The sequence below is a fragment of the Pelophylax lessonae genome (genome assembly GCF_965119305.1).
Source record: "Pelophylax lessonae genome assembly, chromosome: 9".
Lineage (NCBI taxonomy): Eukaryota > Metazoa > Chordata > Amphibia > Anura > Ranidae > Pelophylax > Pelophylax lessonae.
Window position 1 is genome coordinate 239,458,301 of NC_138776.1, and position 18,256 is coordinate 239,476,556.

The window sequence follows — 18,256 nt, forward strand, 5'->3', positions numbered from 1 at the left end:
GCACTCAACTTCTTTGGTCCACCATGGAGGGGCCTGTTCTGAGTGGAACCTGTCCTGTTAAACCACTGTATGGTTTTGGTCACTGTGCTGCAACTCCGTTTCAGGGTCTTGGCAATCTTCTTATAGCCTAGGCCAGCTTTATGTAGAGCAACAATTCTTTTTTTCAGATCCTCAGAGAGTTCTTTGCCATGAGGTGCCATGTTGAACTTCCAGTGACCAGTATGAGTGAGAGCGATAACACCAAATTTAACACACCTGCGCCCCATTCACACCTGAGACCTTGTAACACTAACGAGTCTCATGACACCGGGGAGGGAAAATGGCTAGGTGGATCCATTTTGGACATTTTTCTTAGGGGGTGTACTCATTTTTGTTGCCAGAGGTTTAGACATTGATGGCTGTGTGTTGAGTTATTTTGAGGGGACAGCAAATTTACACTGTAAGGCTTCTTTCACACGGTCCGCCTCCGCAGGCGGATCCGTGTTGCTCAGCGGGGATCGATCCGCGATCCCCGCTGAGCCGGGCGGATGACAGCTCCGTCTCCGCTTGCAGAGCGGAGAGGGAGGTGTCTCAGCACCCGCTGCCCTCTATGGGGGATCGGAGGAGAGCGGACCGCTTGTCCGCTCTCATCAGATCCGCTCCGCTCCGATTACTGAACGGATGGAAAAATAGGGTTTCCATCCGTCCAGATTTCAGCACAGGATCGGATGCGGATGGCAGCGGGTGTCAGCGGAGGTGACCTCCGCTGACACCCGCTGCCCCATAGAGCTGCATGGAGGATCCGATCAGATCCGCCTAAAAAACTGACAGGCGGATCTGATCGGACCGCCCGTGTGAAAGAGCCCTTATACAAGCTGTACACTCTTTACATTGTAGCAAAGTGTCATTTCTTCAGTGTTGTCACATGAAAAGATAGAATAAAATATTTACAAACATTTGAGGGGTGTACTCACTTTGGTGAGATACTGTATGTAGCAGTACAACCTTTTGGGCATCATTTATGAAGAATAATTACTAGATTTGCAAAATGTTAAACCACAACTAAGAAAAATGCATTTTTTAATAAATAAAAAAGTAATTTTGTTTTTTTTTTATTTATAGCGCAAAAAATAAAAAACCCAGTGATCATTAAATGCCACCAAAAGAAAGCTCTATTCGTGTGAAAAAAAAAGGACAAAAAATCATATGGGTACAGCGTTGCATGACTGAGTAATTGTTATTCAAAATGTGAATGCACTGAAAGATGCAAATTGGTTTGGTTAGGAAGGGGGTTTAGGTGCCCTGTGGGTAAGTACTTAAGGCTCCGTTCACATCTAGGCGTTTTTGGGCGATTTTCTGCTCTAAGCCTCAGCTCTAAAATCGCCCAACAAGACAAATCCCATTCATTTCAATGGACCCTGGTCACATCTGAGCGTTCTGTCGCCATAAGCCCAATGCCAGTCTCTCAAAAAAGTAAAATGAGCTTCTTTTTTGGGAGATTACAGGCGTTTTTTATTTTTTTCCCATTGGTCACTTGTCAACCTTAAAACACCTGCACAAAAAACGCCTGTAAAACGCCCGAAAAAACGCCTGTAAAAATAGCAATGCCTAGATGTTAACGTAGCCTAAAGGAATAATCCACCCAAATCTGATGTTTGAAACTGTGGCAGTTTGTAATGTTGAATAAAGACACAGATCCGCCCAGTGCAAAATTATATATACATATATATACACACACACACACACACACACACACAGTGCCTTGCAAAAGTATTCGGCCCCCTTGAACTTTGCAACCTTTTGCCACATTTCAGGCTTCAAACAAAGATGTAAAACTGTAATTTTTTTGTGAAGAATCAACAACAAGTGGGACACAATCATGAAGTGGAATGAAATTTTTTGGATATTTCAAACGTTTGTTAACAAATAAAAAAACTGAAAAATTGGGCGTGCAAAATTATTCATCCCCTTTACTTTCAGTGCAGCAGACTCTCTCCAGAAGTTCAGTGAGGATCTCTGAATGATCCAATGTTGACCTAAATGACTAATGATGATAAATAAAATCCACCTGTGTGTAATCAAGTCTCCGTATAAATGCACCTGCACTGTGATAGTCTCAGAGGTCAGTTTAAAGCGCAGAGAGCATCATGAAGAACAAGGAACACACCAGGCAGGTCCGAGATACTGTTGTGGAGAAGTTTAAAGCTGGATTTGGATACAAAAAGATTTCCCAAGCTTTAAACATCCCAAGGAGCACTGTGCAAGCGATAATATTGAAATGGAAGGAGTATCAGACCACTGCAAATCTACGAAGACCTGGCCGTCCCTCTAAACTTTCAGCTCATACAAGGAGAAGACTGATCAGAGATGCAGCCAAGAGGCCCATGATCACTCTGGATGAACTGCAGAGATCTACAGCTGAGGTGGGAGACTCTGTCCATAGGACAACAATCAGTTGTATACTGCACAAATCTGGCCTTTATGGAAGAGTGGCAAGAAGAAAGACATTTCTTAAAGATATCCATAAAAAGTGTTGTTTAAAGTTTGCCACAAGCCACCTGGGAGACACCAAACATGTGGAAGAAGGTGCTCTGGTCAGATGAAACCAAAATCGAACTTTTTGGCAACAATGCAAAACGTTATGTTTGGCGTAAAAGCAACACAGCTCATCACCCTGAACACACCATCCCCACTGTCAAACATGGTGGTGGCAGCATCATGGTTTGGGCCTGCTTTTCTTCAGCAGGGACAGGGAAGATGGTTAAAATTGATGGGAAGATGGATGGAGCCAAATACAGGAGCATTCTGGAAGAAAACCTGATGGAGTCTGCAAAAGACCTGAGACTGGAACAGAGATTTGTCTTCCAACAAGACAATGATCCAAAACATAAAGCAAAATCTACAATGGAATGGTTCACAAATAAACATAACCAGGTGTTAGAATGGCCAAGTCAAAGTCCAGACCTGAATCCAATCGAGAATCTGTGGAAAGAACTGAAAACTGCTGTTTACAAACGCTCTCCATCCAACCTCACTGAGCTCGAGCTGTTTTGCAAGGAGGAATGGGCAAAAATTTCAGTCTCTCGATGTGCAAAACTGATAGAGACATACCCCAAGCGACTTACAGCTGTAATCGCAGCAAAAGGCGCTACAAAGTATTAACTTAAGGGGGCTGAATAATTTTGCACACCCAATTTTTCAGTTTTTTATTTGTTAAAAAAGTTTGAAATATCCAATAAATTTCGTTCCACTTCATGATTGTGTCCCACTTGTTGATTCTTCACAAAAAATTACAGTTTTACATCTTTATGCTTGAAGCCTGAAATGTGGCAAAAGGTTGAAAAGTTCAAGGGGGCCGAATACTTTCGCAAGGCACTGTATATTTTATATTTATACACATACACATATACATACATTCATGGAAAACTTTTTGTCCCCTATGCGATCGAAAAACAAAAAAGTGTTGAGTAAAAAAAAAAAAACAATTTTTGTTTAATTGTAAAAAATTAAAGATACACCCAAGAACGAAAAATCCCCTACCCCCACACATACGCACTTAGATACGTAAATGCATGATACACACATTACATAACGCTGAACACACCGGAACGAGAGCAATAATTCTAGCACCTGACCTCCTTCGTAACGCTAAACTGATGACCTATAGGGGGCTTTGAAAGCGTAGCCTATGGAAAATATGGGGTATTGAAGTTTGTGATCATTACATGGGTGCATGCAAATTTGGGTAACCATTTACTTGGTGGAACCTCGACTTTTAAATGTTACTAAAAAAATGTGGGTAGTTTATTGCGTTTCTGCCCCCTAAAATTTTACTGTAAGTAAAAAATCCCATTTTCTCTTTTGTTCATTGGCGGACACAGGTCTTGATCTTCTTAACCATGTGTTAAACATGAGGGGTGGAAACAGCGAAAAATAAATTCCCAAGGCTAACTATAGCCAACCAGGTAAACAGGAGCTCAACCAAAACAACTGGAGCTCACCTGTAAAAAAAAAAAAAAAAAACAATACACCCTCAAAGAGGACCAGGTCCTCTAAAAAGCAGCTTCCAAAACCTTGCAGCCAAAAGGAAGCATCCGCAGATGCCAGCACATCCACTTTATAGAACTTTGTGAAAGTGTGCACCGACGATCAGGTGGCCGCCTTGCAAACCTGTGTCACTGACGCCTGACGGCCCAGGAGGCACTGAGCGCCCGAGTAGAATGCGGCTTGACAAGGAAAGGAGGAACCTGACCCTTGATGGAATAGGACTGATCCATCGAGAAATGGTCAGAGGAGGCAGACAACCCTTTCCGAGGCCCATCCGTGAGCACAAATCAGGAGGCCCAATTTCCTAAAAGACTCAGTAGCTGCCAGGTACACCCTAATCGCCCGGACCACATCCAAGGCATGCAAAGCAATTTCCTTCAGATCTTTTGGCCTGGGACACAGGGAAGGCAACACAATGTCTTCATTCAAATGAAAATCAGAGACAACCTTTGGAAGGAACAACGGACAGAGGTGAAGAACCCCCTTATCTCCGTGAACCACAAAGTAAGGTGAATGACAGGATAACGCCAAATCTGAAACCATGCGCAGAGGTGATAGCCACCAAAAAGGCCACCTTCTGGGACAGCATAAGCAAGGGAATCTCCTGAAGATTCTCAAAGGGAAGCAAAGAGCACCAAAACTGAGGTCCCAAGGCGGTAACAGAGAACGCACTGGAGGAGCCAAGTGTTGAACTTCCTGATGAAAAGTACGCACCAGGGAGTGTTGGCCAAGGGCCGATGAAAGAAGACTGCTAAGGTCGACACCTGGCCCTTGATAGTACTCAAGGCCAGTTTCTGCTCAACCCACCGATGATTGAAGGTCAAGATCCGAGCCACCGAAAAAGAACGGAGAATGAACCCCAAGAGACTCACACCACGCAATGTACGTCTTCCACATACAGAAGTAGATTTCCTAGCTTTTAACAGCGTTGGAATCACCGACTCAGACAAACCTCTATCCATCAGCACCTGTGTTGTGAAAATTTTATTAGGACTAGTGTGGACATTTTTTAGAGTTTAGATTAGAGCGGGTACGGGCGAACCGACATCGAGGAAAGACTACTGGCAGTCAAAACCTTCCCTTAGACGCGTAGACGCGTTCGCTCTACAGACCTCTCCGCCGGCGAACACTCCATGCACGGGTCTGTTTGCCGGTAGGGATCTATGTGTACTGCAGTGCAGAGTAGGGCTGCACGATATTGGGAAAAAAAGTACATTGCGATATTTGTTTTTCAACTATATATATCGCGATATTAAACTGGGTGAAATGCAGAAGACACTGACAGTGTGGATTAGGCAGAGTCGGGACTCACAGTGGTGGTAGGAGGTAGAAGAACACAGCAGACATGACATCTGTCCCACACGTTCAGTCTGCCGCCCTGGAGCTAGTTCTCTTGACCAAGCGGTGAGCGCGGCACAACGAACCAATCACGTGAGTAGCGGCACAGGGAACCAATCAGGTGTGCAGGCACACGTGATTGGTTAGCTGTGCAGCTGCTCACGGCACGCTGCTCAGCGCTGAACGCGTGGGACGGATGTGTGGGCTGCAATCACTGCGAGTCCTCCTCCTCCTCCCCCCGAGTGCCGACTTCTCCCTGCCTAATGCTAAATATCGTGTCTTCGGCGATATGAATATCGCCCACGCCTGCAGAATGATAGTCGATATCACATCGACTATCGTTCAGCCCTAGTGCAGAGTTCAAGGATCAAGCAGCAAGGATATCACCGCCAGTGGGGCCCCTGTATAATGCGCACATTTGTTCACTCAGTGGGGATATGTTTGCTCAGTGAAGTCAATATCGTTTTGATATCCATCTGCCTATATGAAGGGATACACGCTCATGTCTTTCTACTGTGCCTGATCACAATAGTGGAAACAGCATGGCTCTTTCCCTGAAGATAGCCTCATGTCTATGAGAACAGTAGTATAATCCTATTAGGCATTGTTCCTTGCTAAGCATCAAAAACGTCAGTCAGGGGTCCGATCTGTCTGCCGCAATGTCACAGTCCTGCTAAAAAACGCAGATCGCCGCCATTACTAGTATAAAAAAAAAATAATAAAAATTACATAAATCTTTCCTGTAGTTAGTAGATGCGATAACTTTTGCGCAAACCAATCAAAATGCGCTCATTGCGATTTTTTTTACCAAAAATATGTAGCAGAAAACAAATTGGCCTCAAATGTTAAACTTTGAATTTTTAATTTTTTTCTTTTGGGAATGTTATATAGCAGAATGTGAAAAACATTTTTTTTTTTTTTTTCAGAATTGTCGCTCTTTTTTTGTTTATAGCACAAAAAATAAAAATCGCAGAGGTGATCAAATGCCACCAAAAGATCGATTTTATTTGGGTACAGCGGCGCATGACCGCGCAATTGCCCGTTAAAGGAACGCAGTGCCGAATCGCAAAATATGGTCTGGTCATAAAGGGGGAGTGGTTAAAGAGCACCTGTCATTTCAGATCAATCATGGCAGCACCTGTTAGCGGGCATCCACTCATCACCGGCGGTCCCATTAAAGTGAATGGGACTGTCGGTGAGTCAACAGCGGCTCAGAGGAGGAGGAGCCGCTGCAGGACAGAGATGACTCTTGCTCATTAAAAATTATGATATAAATCGAGTTGAATAAAGCCTTTTTACTAGCGATTTAAAATCGACTTGATTTCAATCAAATCCACTCTGTAGAGAACTGCCGGTTTTCAAATTTCAAGTGAAATCTTGGTGTGGAAAAGGCTATAATATGTAAACTTCCTCCAACATGCTGAGTAATGGATGCGTGGGCATAAATTGTGTAATCGCTTCACTGGAGAGAACAGGGAAAGAGAGAAATATGAGGAACTGGTGTTAAAAAAAAAAAAGTTAGTATAACCAGAGCTCCAGCGTCACCCGGAAAATAAAAATAAGGTCCCGCACACACTTGCCAATATGGCTGCCAAGTAAAAAAGAATAGAGTTGATTGGTAGAGGAAAGGATTGTAAAAAAAAATAAAATAATAATAATAATCACTGTACTGCATTCTTTGATTTCTAGGTCACATGACTGTTTCATATCCTTTCCAGTCAGGGGCGGGGCTAAACCCCAGCACATCACATGTCTAGGAGACAGCAGCAGCCAGTATCAGTTACTGAATGTCTGGAAACCAGATTTCAACTATGGCCTGAAGTAGGGATCGACCGATTATCGGTGCGTCCGATATTTGCATTTTTTTTTTTTTAAGTATCGGTATCAGTCACAAACTGATATTGCTTCAAGTGGTTGTACCAAAGTGATGCCTGCAGCTACAGGTATCACCCCAGTACTGTTATTTTAGAGCCGGCGGTCAGCTTTCTTGTAATAACCGATGCGGCTACTCAGCCGCTCGGCAGTTATTACAAGCAGTGGGAGGGGACATCCCCCTCCCCCCTTCCACCGTCTTCCGTCACTCTGTCCGGGTCTCCCGTCCCACCGGGAGACCCGGGCGACCAGCCAGGCACGTCTTCCGCCTGGCCGAAAACCTGAACAAGGCTAGAATTAACTCGGATCTCAGATGTAGTAATTCTTGCTTTCTTGTAATAACTACCAATGCGGCTACTCAGCCGCTCGGCTGTTGTTACAAGCAGTGGGAGGGGACATCTCCCTCCCGCCATCTTCCGTCACTCCGCCCGGGTCTCCCATCCCACATGGAGGCCCGAGCGACCAGCCAAGCTAGAATTAACTTGCATCGGATCTCAGATGTAGTAATTCTTGCTTTCTTGTAATAACAACCAATGCGGCTACTCAGCTGCTCGGCTGTTATTACAAACAGTGGGAGGGGACATCTCCCTCCCGCCTCGCGCCATCTTCCGTCACTCCGCCCGGGTCTCCCGTTCCACCGGGAGGCCCGAGCGACCAGCCAGGCACGTCTTCCGGCTGGCCAAAAACCCAAACAAAGCTAGAATTAACTTGCATCGGATCTCAGATGTAGTAATTCTTGCTTTCTTGTAATAACAACCAATGCGGCTACTCAGCTGCTCGGCTGTTATTACAAGCAGTGGGAGGGGACATCTCCCTCCCGCCATCTTCCGTCACTCCGCCCGGGTCTCCCGTTCCACCGGGAGGCCCGAGCGACCAGCCAGGCACGTCTTCCGGCTGGCCAAAAACCCGAACAAAGCAAGAATCAACTCGGACTCAGATGTAGTAATTTGGAAGCAATGTCACGACAACACTTTCAGTTACTGGAGCCTTAAAGGCGCCAGATTTGAAAAAAAAAAAAAAAAAAAGACAATATTCAAAACAGCCAAACTTGGCGTTTTGAATGCTTTTAACCACTTAAGCCCCGGAGGATTTGGCTGCTAAACGACCAGGGGGTATTTTGCGATTCGGCACTGCGTGAATTTAACGGACAATTGCGCGGTCGTGCGACGCTGTACCTAAACAAATTTGGCGTCCTTTTTTTTCCCACAAACAGAGCTTTCTTTTGGCGGTATTTGATCACCTGTGCGATTTTTTGATCACTTGCTATAAACAAAAAAGAGCATAAATTTTGCAAAAATAGCAATATTTTTCCCTTTTTTAATATGAAATTCCCCCCCAAAAAAAATGTAAAAATCAAAATTTTTTAACATTTTCGGCCAATTTGTTTTATGCTACATATGTTTGGTAAAAAAAAAAAAAAATCGCATTAAGCGTATTTTGATTGGTTTGCTCAAAAGTTATCGCGTTTACTAACAAAGGGAAAGATTTTTGTCATTTTTGTTGTTTTTTTTTAACGCGTAATGGCGGCGATCTGCGATTTTTTTGCGGTACTGCGACATTGCGGCGGACAGATCGGACCCTTGACTGACATTTTTGACACTTTTGGGGGTACCAGTGACATTACTGCAGTAATCAGTGCTATACATATGCACTGTTACTGTAAAAATGACACTGGCAGGGAAGGGGTTAATTTTATTGGAGAGGGAGGGGTTAATGTATGCCTGGTGCTTACTGACGTGTGGGGGGGGGGGGGGGGTGACTGAGTGACACAAGGACAGATCGGATGTCCAGCTATGCTGAACACTCCGATCTGTCACTCCCTGTCACTATGGAGATCCGCCCGCTCTGTTTACACAGGCGGGCGGATCTCCAAACTGGATTCCCCGACGATCGGGGCAGAGCAGCGGCGATCGCCGCTGCTCCTCCCCTGGCCCGATTCCCGCGGTGAATGAAAACAGCGGGAGCGCGCCTCCGGCGGCGCGCGAGCGCCGCCTACAGGGGGAGGAGTCTGGCGACGTAGGTCTACGTCGTCAGACCTACAAGAGCCACTTTGCCGCAGTAGTACTACGGTACTCAGCGGTAAAGTGGTTAAATACATGTACAAGCTATTGGGATTGGAGCACAGGTATATATTTTTTCTGTTGTAAGGCAGAACAGTGACCAAATCTGAACCTACTCGCTCTCCCCCACCTTGGGTCTCTATGCCCCCCGTGTTGGCATGGTGTCCAACCATAGCATTTGCAGTGGCAGAGCAGTGTAGGACTGGCCAGAAGAGGGATTACTTTGATGCAGTTGGTCAGCTTAATAAAATAGAAAAATAAAAATAAAATAAAAATAAATAAAAAAATAAAATAAAAATAAAAATAAAATAAAAATAAAAAAATAAAATAAAAATAAAATAGAAAATAAAATAAAATTAAGAGTATTGCAATATATGTGAACAAAATATCACTGTTACATTGCATAGTTTGCTGGAAAGGGTGTAGCCGTGTGCAGAGGTTCCATCCAGAATTTGTAGTGTTAATAAGTGGTTACACCCCCTTTACCACCTGATAGTTAAATACATGTACAAGCTATTGGGATTGGAGCACAGGTATATATTTTCTTATCCTATAGCCGGTTATTTATATTTACCACTGCATAGAGATATTCAAGAATAAAATGTCTTTTTTTTAAACTTTACTGAATAACTAAATTATACACCACACTTCTGAGTTTTGATTTTATCCGATTAATCGAAAAACAATAATTGGACAACAAATTGATTATTTGAATAATTGTTAGTTGCAGCCCTACACCAAAAATAGTCACTGAATTTTATGTGTGGCCCTTAGGCGATGTCAGGGGCCGCACTTGAGCCCCCCCCCCCCAGATCCAGAAAGTTGACCACCACTGCTATACAATCTAGGAATCTACCATCTTTGGCTCGATTTGATCTGCAGCTGCACATGTGATCAGTCATTTCATAGTTCAGTTGAGAGAACCAGGAACTGTGACTTTTGGATCTCATGGAACTGCAAACCATTAATTAATACGTTGGGTTTAATTTGGCTTTAAAGTGAAACTAAACCTTCCTAGAATTTCCCCCCAAGGAAGCGGCCACGTTGGTTTGATCTGTAACTGCCATTGTGCTGCACATGTGATCAGTTATGACCTCACCTATTTGATGGTTTGACTGTTTGGTTAAGAGCACAAGAAACGGTGACAGTATTTCCAGCACACGGGGAAATGGAACTGTTTTTATAAACCAATAATATGATGGGTTTAGTTCCGTTTTCAAGTTCCCAAAACAGCGACATATTCGGGGATCGCCTTGCATGGGAACGGTCCCAGTTCCTGGTGTGACTATGTCAGCTCCCAACTCAACTGTTACCCATCAGATACCTGGAGTCATAACTGGTCACATGTGCAGCACCATTGCAGCTGCAGATCATACAGAGACAAAGGCTACATTCCCACAGGGGACTGGCACTGGTGGTGAGGACAGCGGAGGGGATCTGCTGATTCCATCTCTAGTGTTTGCCCCATGAGCGGCACACTGGGACCATTAGAGTATACCGCCCCCCCCCCCCCGACCTGTCATTGGAGTGTACCAACCCCACTGACCTGTCATTGGAGCGTACCGCCCCCCCCCCCCCGACCTGTCATTGGAGCGTACCGCCCCCACCAACCTGTCATTGGAGTGTACCGCCCCCCACTGACCTGTCATTGGAGTGTACCGCCCCCCACTGACCTGTCATTGGAGCGTACCGCCCCCACCAACCTGTCATTGGAGTGTACCGCCCCCCACTGACCTGTCATTGGAGTGTACCGCCCCCACCAACCTGTCATTGGAGCGTACCGCCCCCCCCCCGACCTGTCATTGGAGTGTACTGCCCCCCCACCGACCTGTCATTGGAGTGTACCGCCCCCCCACCGACCTGTCATTGGAGCGTACCACCCCCCCCACCGACCTGTCATTGGAATGTACCGCCCCCCCACCGACCTGTCATTGGAGCATACCGCCCCCCCCACCGACCTGTCATTAGAGCGCCACCGCCCCCACCGACCTGTCATTGGAATGTACCGCCCCCCCACCGACCTGTCATTGGAGTGTACCGCCCCCCCCACCGACCTGTCATTGGAGTGTACTGCCCCCCCCACCGACCTGTCATTGGAGTGTACCGCCCCCCCACTGCCCTGTCATTGGAGTGTACCGCCCCCCCCACCGACCTGTCATTAGGAGTGTACTGCCCCCCCCCACCGACCTGTCATTGGAGTGTACCACCCCCCCCACCGACCTGTCATTGGAGTGTACCACCCCCCCCACCGACCTGTCATTGGAGGGTACCGCCCCCCACCGACCTGTCATTGGAGTGTACCACCCCCCCGACCTGTCATTGGAGTGTACCACCCCCCCGACCTGTCATTGGAGTGTACCACCCCCCCCACCGACCTGTCATTGGAGTGTACCACCCCCCCCACCGACCTGTCATTGGAGCGTACCACCCCCCCCACCGACCTGTCATTGGAGGGTACCGCCCCCCACCAACCTGTCATTGGAGGGTACCGCCCCCCACCAACCTGTCATTGGAGGGTACCGCCCCCCACCGACCTGTCATTAGAGCGCCACCGCCCCCACCGTCCTGTCATTGGAGTGTACGGTCTCACGGGTCACAGCCGGCCGCTCAGAGGTCGGACACAGAGGGGCAGCAGGAATCAGCAGAGCCCCGCAGTTACCATTCAAAATTTGAAGGAAAAAAAAAAAGCTGATCCTTCCATTAACCCTGAGCCAATAGCTACCTGTTCATGACTCATCCATGTTAGGACTACAAAACACCTCCACCTCTTGAAGCTAAGGAAAGGATAGGGGAAGGTGTTCTGTAGTCCTGATATACAGTGACAACACTCCTCCATAGCTACAGTACAGGGAGTGTTGTTGTCACCCTAGAGCAGAAGTACAGAACCTGCTTTCCCTTCTCCATAACATGGGGTGGAGGTGTTCTGTAGTACTAAAAATTCCTAATATAGGAAATGTATTATGGGGAGGGAACACACCGACCGTATTAGGAATTGTTGGCCAGCAGAACATCTCTAGCCCTGTTATGGAGAGGAGGAGAGGGGAGGTGTTCTGTAGTCCTGATCTAGAGTGTCAACATTCCCACAGCTACAAGTCATGGTATTTTGTCACCATAGAGCAGGACTACAGAACACCTTCTCCCATCTACTTCCCAATAACATGAAGGGGTTTTGTAGTCCCATTCTAGTGTGACAACACTCCCTTTACTAATACTTTGAACAAGTGTTGTCACCATAGAGGACTACAACACACCTCCACCCCATGTTATAAGGAAGAGCATAGAAAAAGGTGTTCTGTAGTCCTGATCTGTGGTGCCAACACCCCTTCATGAGTACAGAACCGGGAATGTTGTCACCTTAGATCAGGACTACAGAACCCCTCTCCTTTTCCCCTATAGAATGGAGAGGTGTTCTGTAGTCCTGATCTATGGTGCTAACACTTCTCCATAGCTACAGTACCGAGAGTGTTATTATAGATCAGTACTAAAGACCCCCTCCATCTCTCCTTTTCCCAATAACATGGAAGGGAGGTGTTCTGTAGTTCTGATCTATAACAACATTTCCGGTTCTGTGCCTATGGAGTTAGCACCATAGATCAGGACTGCAGAACACCTCCTCTCCATGTTATAAGGAAAAGGAGAGGAGGAGGGGTTCTGTAGTCCTGATCTATGGTGCTAACACTCCTCCATAAGCACAGAACCGGGATGGTTGTCACCTTAGATCAGGGCTACAGAACCCCTCTCCTTTTCACAATAGCATGGAGAGCAGGTGTTCTGTAGTGCTAATCTATGGTGCTAACACTTCTCCATAGCTACAGTACCGAGAGTGTTATCATAGGTCAGGACTACAGAACACCTCTCCCCTCCATCTCTCCTTTTTCAAATAACATGGAAGGGAGGTGTTCTGTAGTCCTGATCTATAATAATTCCTGTACTGTAGTTATGGAGAAGCGTTAGCACCATAGATTAGTACTGCACCTCCTCTCCATGTTATAAGGAAAAGGAGAGGAGGAGGGGTTCTGTAGTCCTGATCTATGGTGCTAACACTCCTCTATAGCTACAGTACTGAGAGTGTTATCATAGATCAGGACTACAGATCCCCTCCCAATCCATCTCTCCTTTTCCCAATAACATGGAAGGGAGGTGTTCTGTAGTCTTGATCTATAACAACAATTCCTGTACTGTAGCTATGGAGAAGCGTTAGCACCATAGATCAGGACTGCAGAACACCTCCTATCCATGTTACAAGGAATAGGAGAGAGGGAGGGGTTCTGTAGTCCTAATCTATGGCGCTAACACTCCTCCATAGGTACAGAACCAGGGATGGTTGTCACCTTAGATCAGGACTACAGAACCCCCTCCTCTTCCCAATATTATGGAGGGGAGGTGTTTTGTAGTCCTGATCTATGGTAACACCCCCTGTACAGTACTTTGGAGAAATGTCAGCACAGTAGATTAGGACTACAGAAGCCCTCCCCCACTCCTCTTCCCAATGACATGGAGGGGGAGGTGTTCTGTAGTGCTTAGTATGTGTAATCCGGGAATTGACCTCCTTCCCCATTGGAGAGTCAGTGAGAAGTTAAAGGGGCCCCCACCCCTCCCCCACACACATACCGGTAGTAGGAGAGGAGGCCATTGCTGAGGACGAACCATCGCCTCTGGTATCCTTTGATGTAATTGGTCCATTTGAAGAGCCAGCCCTCCCGGGCAGAACCGGACCCGGAGCCGGACGAGCTGCTGCTGGCGGCGGAGCCCTCTCTCGGGGGGGCGGGCCCGGGTGGAGGCGGGGCGGGGGGTAGGGGCGGGAGGCTGCCGGGGGGAGCGGGCGGGGGAGGGGGGGACAGGGACGGGGAGACGGACCCGCTACCGGAAGCGGCGGGACCCGCGCGCACCTCCGCCATCAGGAGACACCGAGAAGCCGGAACCGGGGGCCGCCGGAACCAGAAGACACGTCCCGCGGGGCGGGGAGCGGAGGATGACCGCTTCCGGGGCGGGACCGAGGCCGGCGGCGCCATGTCAGAAGAGGGCGAGCTGCGGTAAAGAGGACCTGTCGGCGGATCTGTCCCTTATAGAGGGGCGGGGACTGAGCGCTCAACTGTACTCAACTAAAAGAGGAGGGATTAGAAGGGAAAGTCGTGTGAGACTCTTATATTGTATGTCACTGATCAGCCATAATATAGAGGACCTGTCACTGATCGGCCATGTTAAAGAGGACCTGTCACTGATCAGTCATAATATAGAGGACCTGTCACCGAATTGGCCACATTTGAAAGGACCTGAAATCTGACTGATCATATTAAAACCACTTAAGCCCCGGAAGATTTTACCCCCTTCCTGACCAGGGCCTATTTTGCGATTCGGCACTGCGTGACTTTAACGGACAATTGCGCGGTCGTGCGACGCTGTACCTAAACGAATTTGACGTCCTTTTTTTCCCATAAACAGAGCTTTCTTTTGGTGGTATTTGATCACCTGTGCGATTTTTTTATACATGCGCTATAAACAAAAAAAGAGCGACAATTTTGCAAAAATAACAATATTTTTCACATTTTTTATATGAAATTCCCCAAAAAAAATGTAAAAATCAAAATTTTTTAACATTTTCGGCCAATTTGTTTTATGCTACATATGTTTGGTAAAAAAAAAAATCGCAAAAAGCGTATTTTGATTGGTTTGCGCAAAAGTTATTGCGTTTACTAACTAAGGGAAAGATTTCTGTCATTTTTGTTGTTTTTTTTTTTTTAACGAGTAATGGCGGCGATCTGCGATTTTTTTAGCGGGACTGCGACATTGCAGCGGACAGATCGGACCCTTGACTGACATTTTTGACACTTTTGGGGGTACCAGTGACATTTCTACAGTAATCAGTGCTATACATATGCACTGTTACTGTAAAAATGACACTGGCAGGGAAGGGGTTAACTTTATTGGAGAGGGAGGGGTTAAGTGTGTCCCTAGGGGCGTGATTCTAACTGTTTTTAGATGTGGTTACTGGTGTAAGAACAGAGATCAACGGTCCTACATAGTAGAACCGTGTGATCTCCATTCTTACACAGGGGAGAATGACAGGCGGCTTTGTTTACATTAGCCGTCTGCCTTTCTCCCGCTCTAACAGACGATCGCGAGTGACCGGCGGACATCGGGTCTGCCGGGCACACGCGCACGGGGGGGGGGGGGGGTCTGTGAGTGAGCGGGAGCGTACCTCCGGCGGCGTGCGCTCGCTCCCCAGAGCCTCACAGGCTAGCGACGTAGACCTACGTTAGGCAGTCGGCAAGTGGTTAACCACTTGCTGACCACCGGCCTGCAATGTACTGTGGGCTAGCGGCCACTGTAGGAAAAGTGACATACTGGTACGTCGCTGTCTTCTTCCACATGCACGCCACCTGCCCGGCTCCTGCTGTGATTGTACACAGCAGGAGCCTGTCAGCAAGTCCCGGCCAATTAATCAGGGCCACGACCTGCTGACTGACTATGTACTTTCACAGCCCAGAGCTCTGTTGGTAAACAACACAGAGCTCTGTAAGAAAGGAGCGATCTGTCAGTTTATCATCCCTGCAAAGACACTCCCCCTTCTGGGCGGCGCTTGCGCGCCGCCGGAGGCTCGCTCCCGCTGTTTTCATTCACAGCGGGAGTCGGGCCAGGGGAGGAGCAGCGGCGATCGCCGCTGCTCTTACCCAATCGTCGGGGATCGAGTCTGGAGATCCGCCCGCTGTGTGTAAACACAGCTGGCGGATCTCCATAGTGACAGGGACTGACAGATCGGACTGTTCAGCATAGCTGGACATCCGATCTGTCCCTGTGTCACTCAGTCACCTCCCCCCCTACACGTCAGTAAGCACCAGGCATACATTAACCCCTCCCTCTCCAATAAAATTAACCCCTTCCCTGCCAGTGTCATTTTTACAGTAACAGTGCATATATATAGCACTGATTACTGTAGAAATGTCACTGGTACCCCCAAAAGTGTCAAAAATGTCAGTCAAGGGTCCGATCTGTCCGCCGCAATGTCGCAGTCCCGCAAAAAAAATCGCAGATCGCCGCCATTACGCGTTAAAAAAAAAAACACCAAAAATGACAGAAATCTTTCCCTTTGTTAGTAAACGCAATAACTTTTGCGCAAACCAATCAAAATACGCTTATTGCGATTTTTTTTACCAAACATATGTAGTATAAAACAAATTGGCCAAAAATTTTTTAAAAAATTGGTTTTTACATCTTTTTTGGGGGGAATTTCATATAAAAAAAATGTGAAAAATATTGTTATTTTTTCAAAATAAACGCTCTTTTTTTGTTTATAGCGCAAAAAGTAAAAATCGCACAGGTGATCAAATACCACCAAAAGAAAGCTCTGTTTGTGGGAAAAAAAGGACGTAAATTTCGTTTGGGTATGGCGTCGCACGACCGCGCAATTGTCAGTTGAATTCGCACAGCGCCGAATCGCAAAAAGTGGCCTGGACGGAAGACAGCAAAATCCTCCGGTGGTAAAGTGGTTAATCGCCCTAGATGTTAACCCCTTCCAAGCCAATTTCATGTGATTAGGGATGGGCTGAACACCAGAACGTTCGAACATCGCGAACATTCGGAACCAAATTACCAACCCCATTGAAGTATTTGGGACTCAAACTGGATAAATCAAAAGTGCCCATTTTGAGGTCTTATATGCAAGTAATTGGGCATACAAAGGTTATGGGGGTCCGGGTACTACGCTGGGGGAATGAAAAAAAAGTTTGTAAAAAATGTCATTTTTAAATGAACAATGATTTACTGATGCTTAAAGTGAAAGCATAAAAAGGAGAAATAACAATAACAATAAAAAATTGCTTTCAATATAGTGCCTGGGGGGTCCCCTTAGTCTACCTGTAAAGTGGCACCTCTGTACCATGTATAGAAGCTGCTGCAGTAATAATTGCATTTATAAAGCCAAAAAAGGAAATTTTCCCTGCAATCTTTCTTTATTTTGTAAACAATGGCTTGGGGTGCCAGTCTGTATGATAAGGCCACCATGTAGTGCACTGGGAACAAGATTTGAGATTTTTTTGGATATGCTCTGGTGTCTCTTTCGCAGACTTTGGATTGAAATAACAGGTGTGGAAAAGTTGGTCTTTGGGTGTCAAAGGTGCCTTCACACCGTAACTCTATAGAAGTACTCTTGATGAAATCAATAATTGCTTTGCTGTCAATAATAGAAATGATATGCACCTGTCAAACAGGTGCGGAAAAATTGGTCTTTGGGTGTCTGTGGTGCCAGCCCTTCACAACGTAACCCTATAGAGGTACTCTTGATAAAAGCAAGAATCTGCCTTGCTGTCCAAAATTGAAATGATATGCACCTGTCAAACAGGTGCTGAAAAATTGGTCTTTCTGTGGTAATTGTGCCCATGAAACCTACACCAAAAAAAATTCTTCCAGATGAAATCAACACCCACAACACTAGGCAGACTAGTACTCTTGCAGAGATTCCACATCCCAAACATACTTAATCAGTGACATCGGCATCAGGGGCTTCATAGTTGCTGGTAATCCAGGACTGATTCATTTTGATAAATGTCAGGCTGTCCAGGGAGTCTGTGGACAGATGCGTTCTATTATAAGTAACAAAACCTCCAGTAGCACTGAATGCCCATTCAGAAAGCACACTGGATGCAGGGCAGCCCAGGAGCTCAATTGCATACTGGGCAAGTTCTGGACAGTGGTCTATTCTCATGACTCAGTAACTCAGTGGATGGTAAACTGTAAAGATTTCCATCTCTGTTCTTGCCCCTAGATAATCGTGCACCATATGATGCAAACGCTGCTGATGGGATGTGGAAGCGGATAGCCCTGCGCGGCGAAGACTAAACAAATTGTGAAATGCATCACTTAAGCGGCCCCTTCTCCTCCTCTCTTGACCAACAAAAGCCTCAAAACTACGTTTTCCATGAAACTGTAACCTACCAGAGTTTGGAAAAGCATTAAATTACTCT

General features: G+C 46.4%; 1 protein-coding gene across 1 annotated transcript in view; it reads right to left on the bottom strand.

Moving 5' to 3' along the window:
- OSBP (oxysterol binding protein) overlaps positions 1-14,241 on the bottom strand; it is a 93,845-nt gene extending 79,604 nt beyond the window's left edge. The window contains exon 1 of the mRNA XM_082266739.1: positions 13,908-14,241. Within this exon, the coding sequence (XP_082122865.1) occupies positions 13,908-14,194 (287 nt within the window). The 5' untranslated portion in view covers positions 14,195-14,241. The remainder of the gene's footprint in view (positions 1-13,907) is intronic.
- Between the last annotated feature and the right edge of the window lie 4,015 nt (positions 14,242-18,256).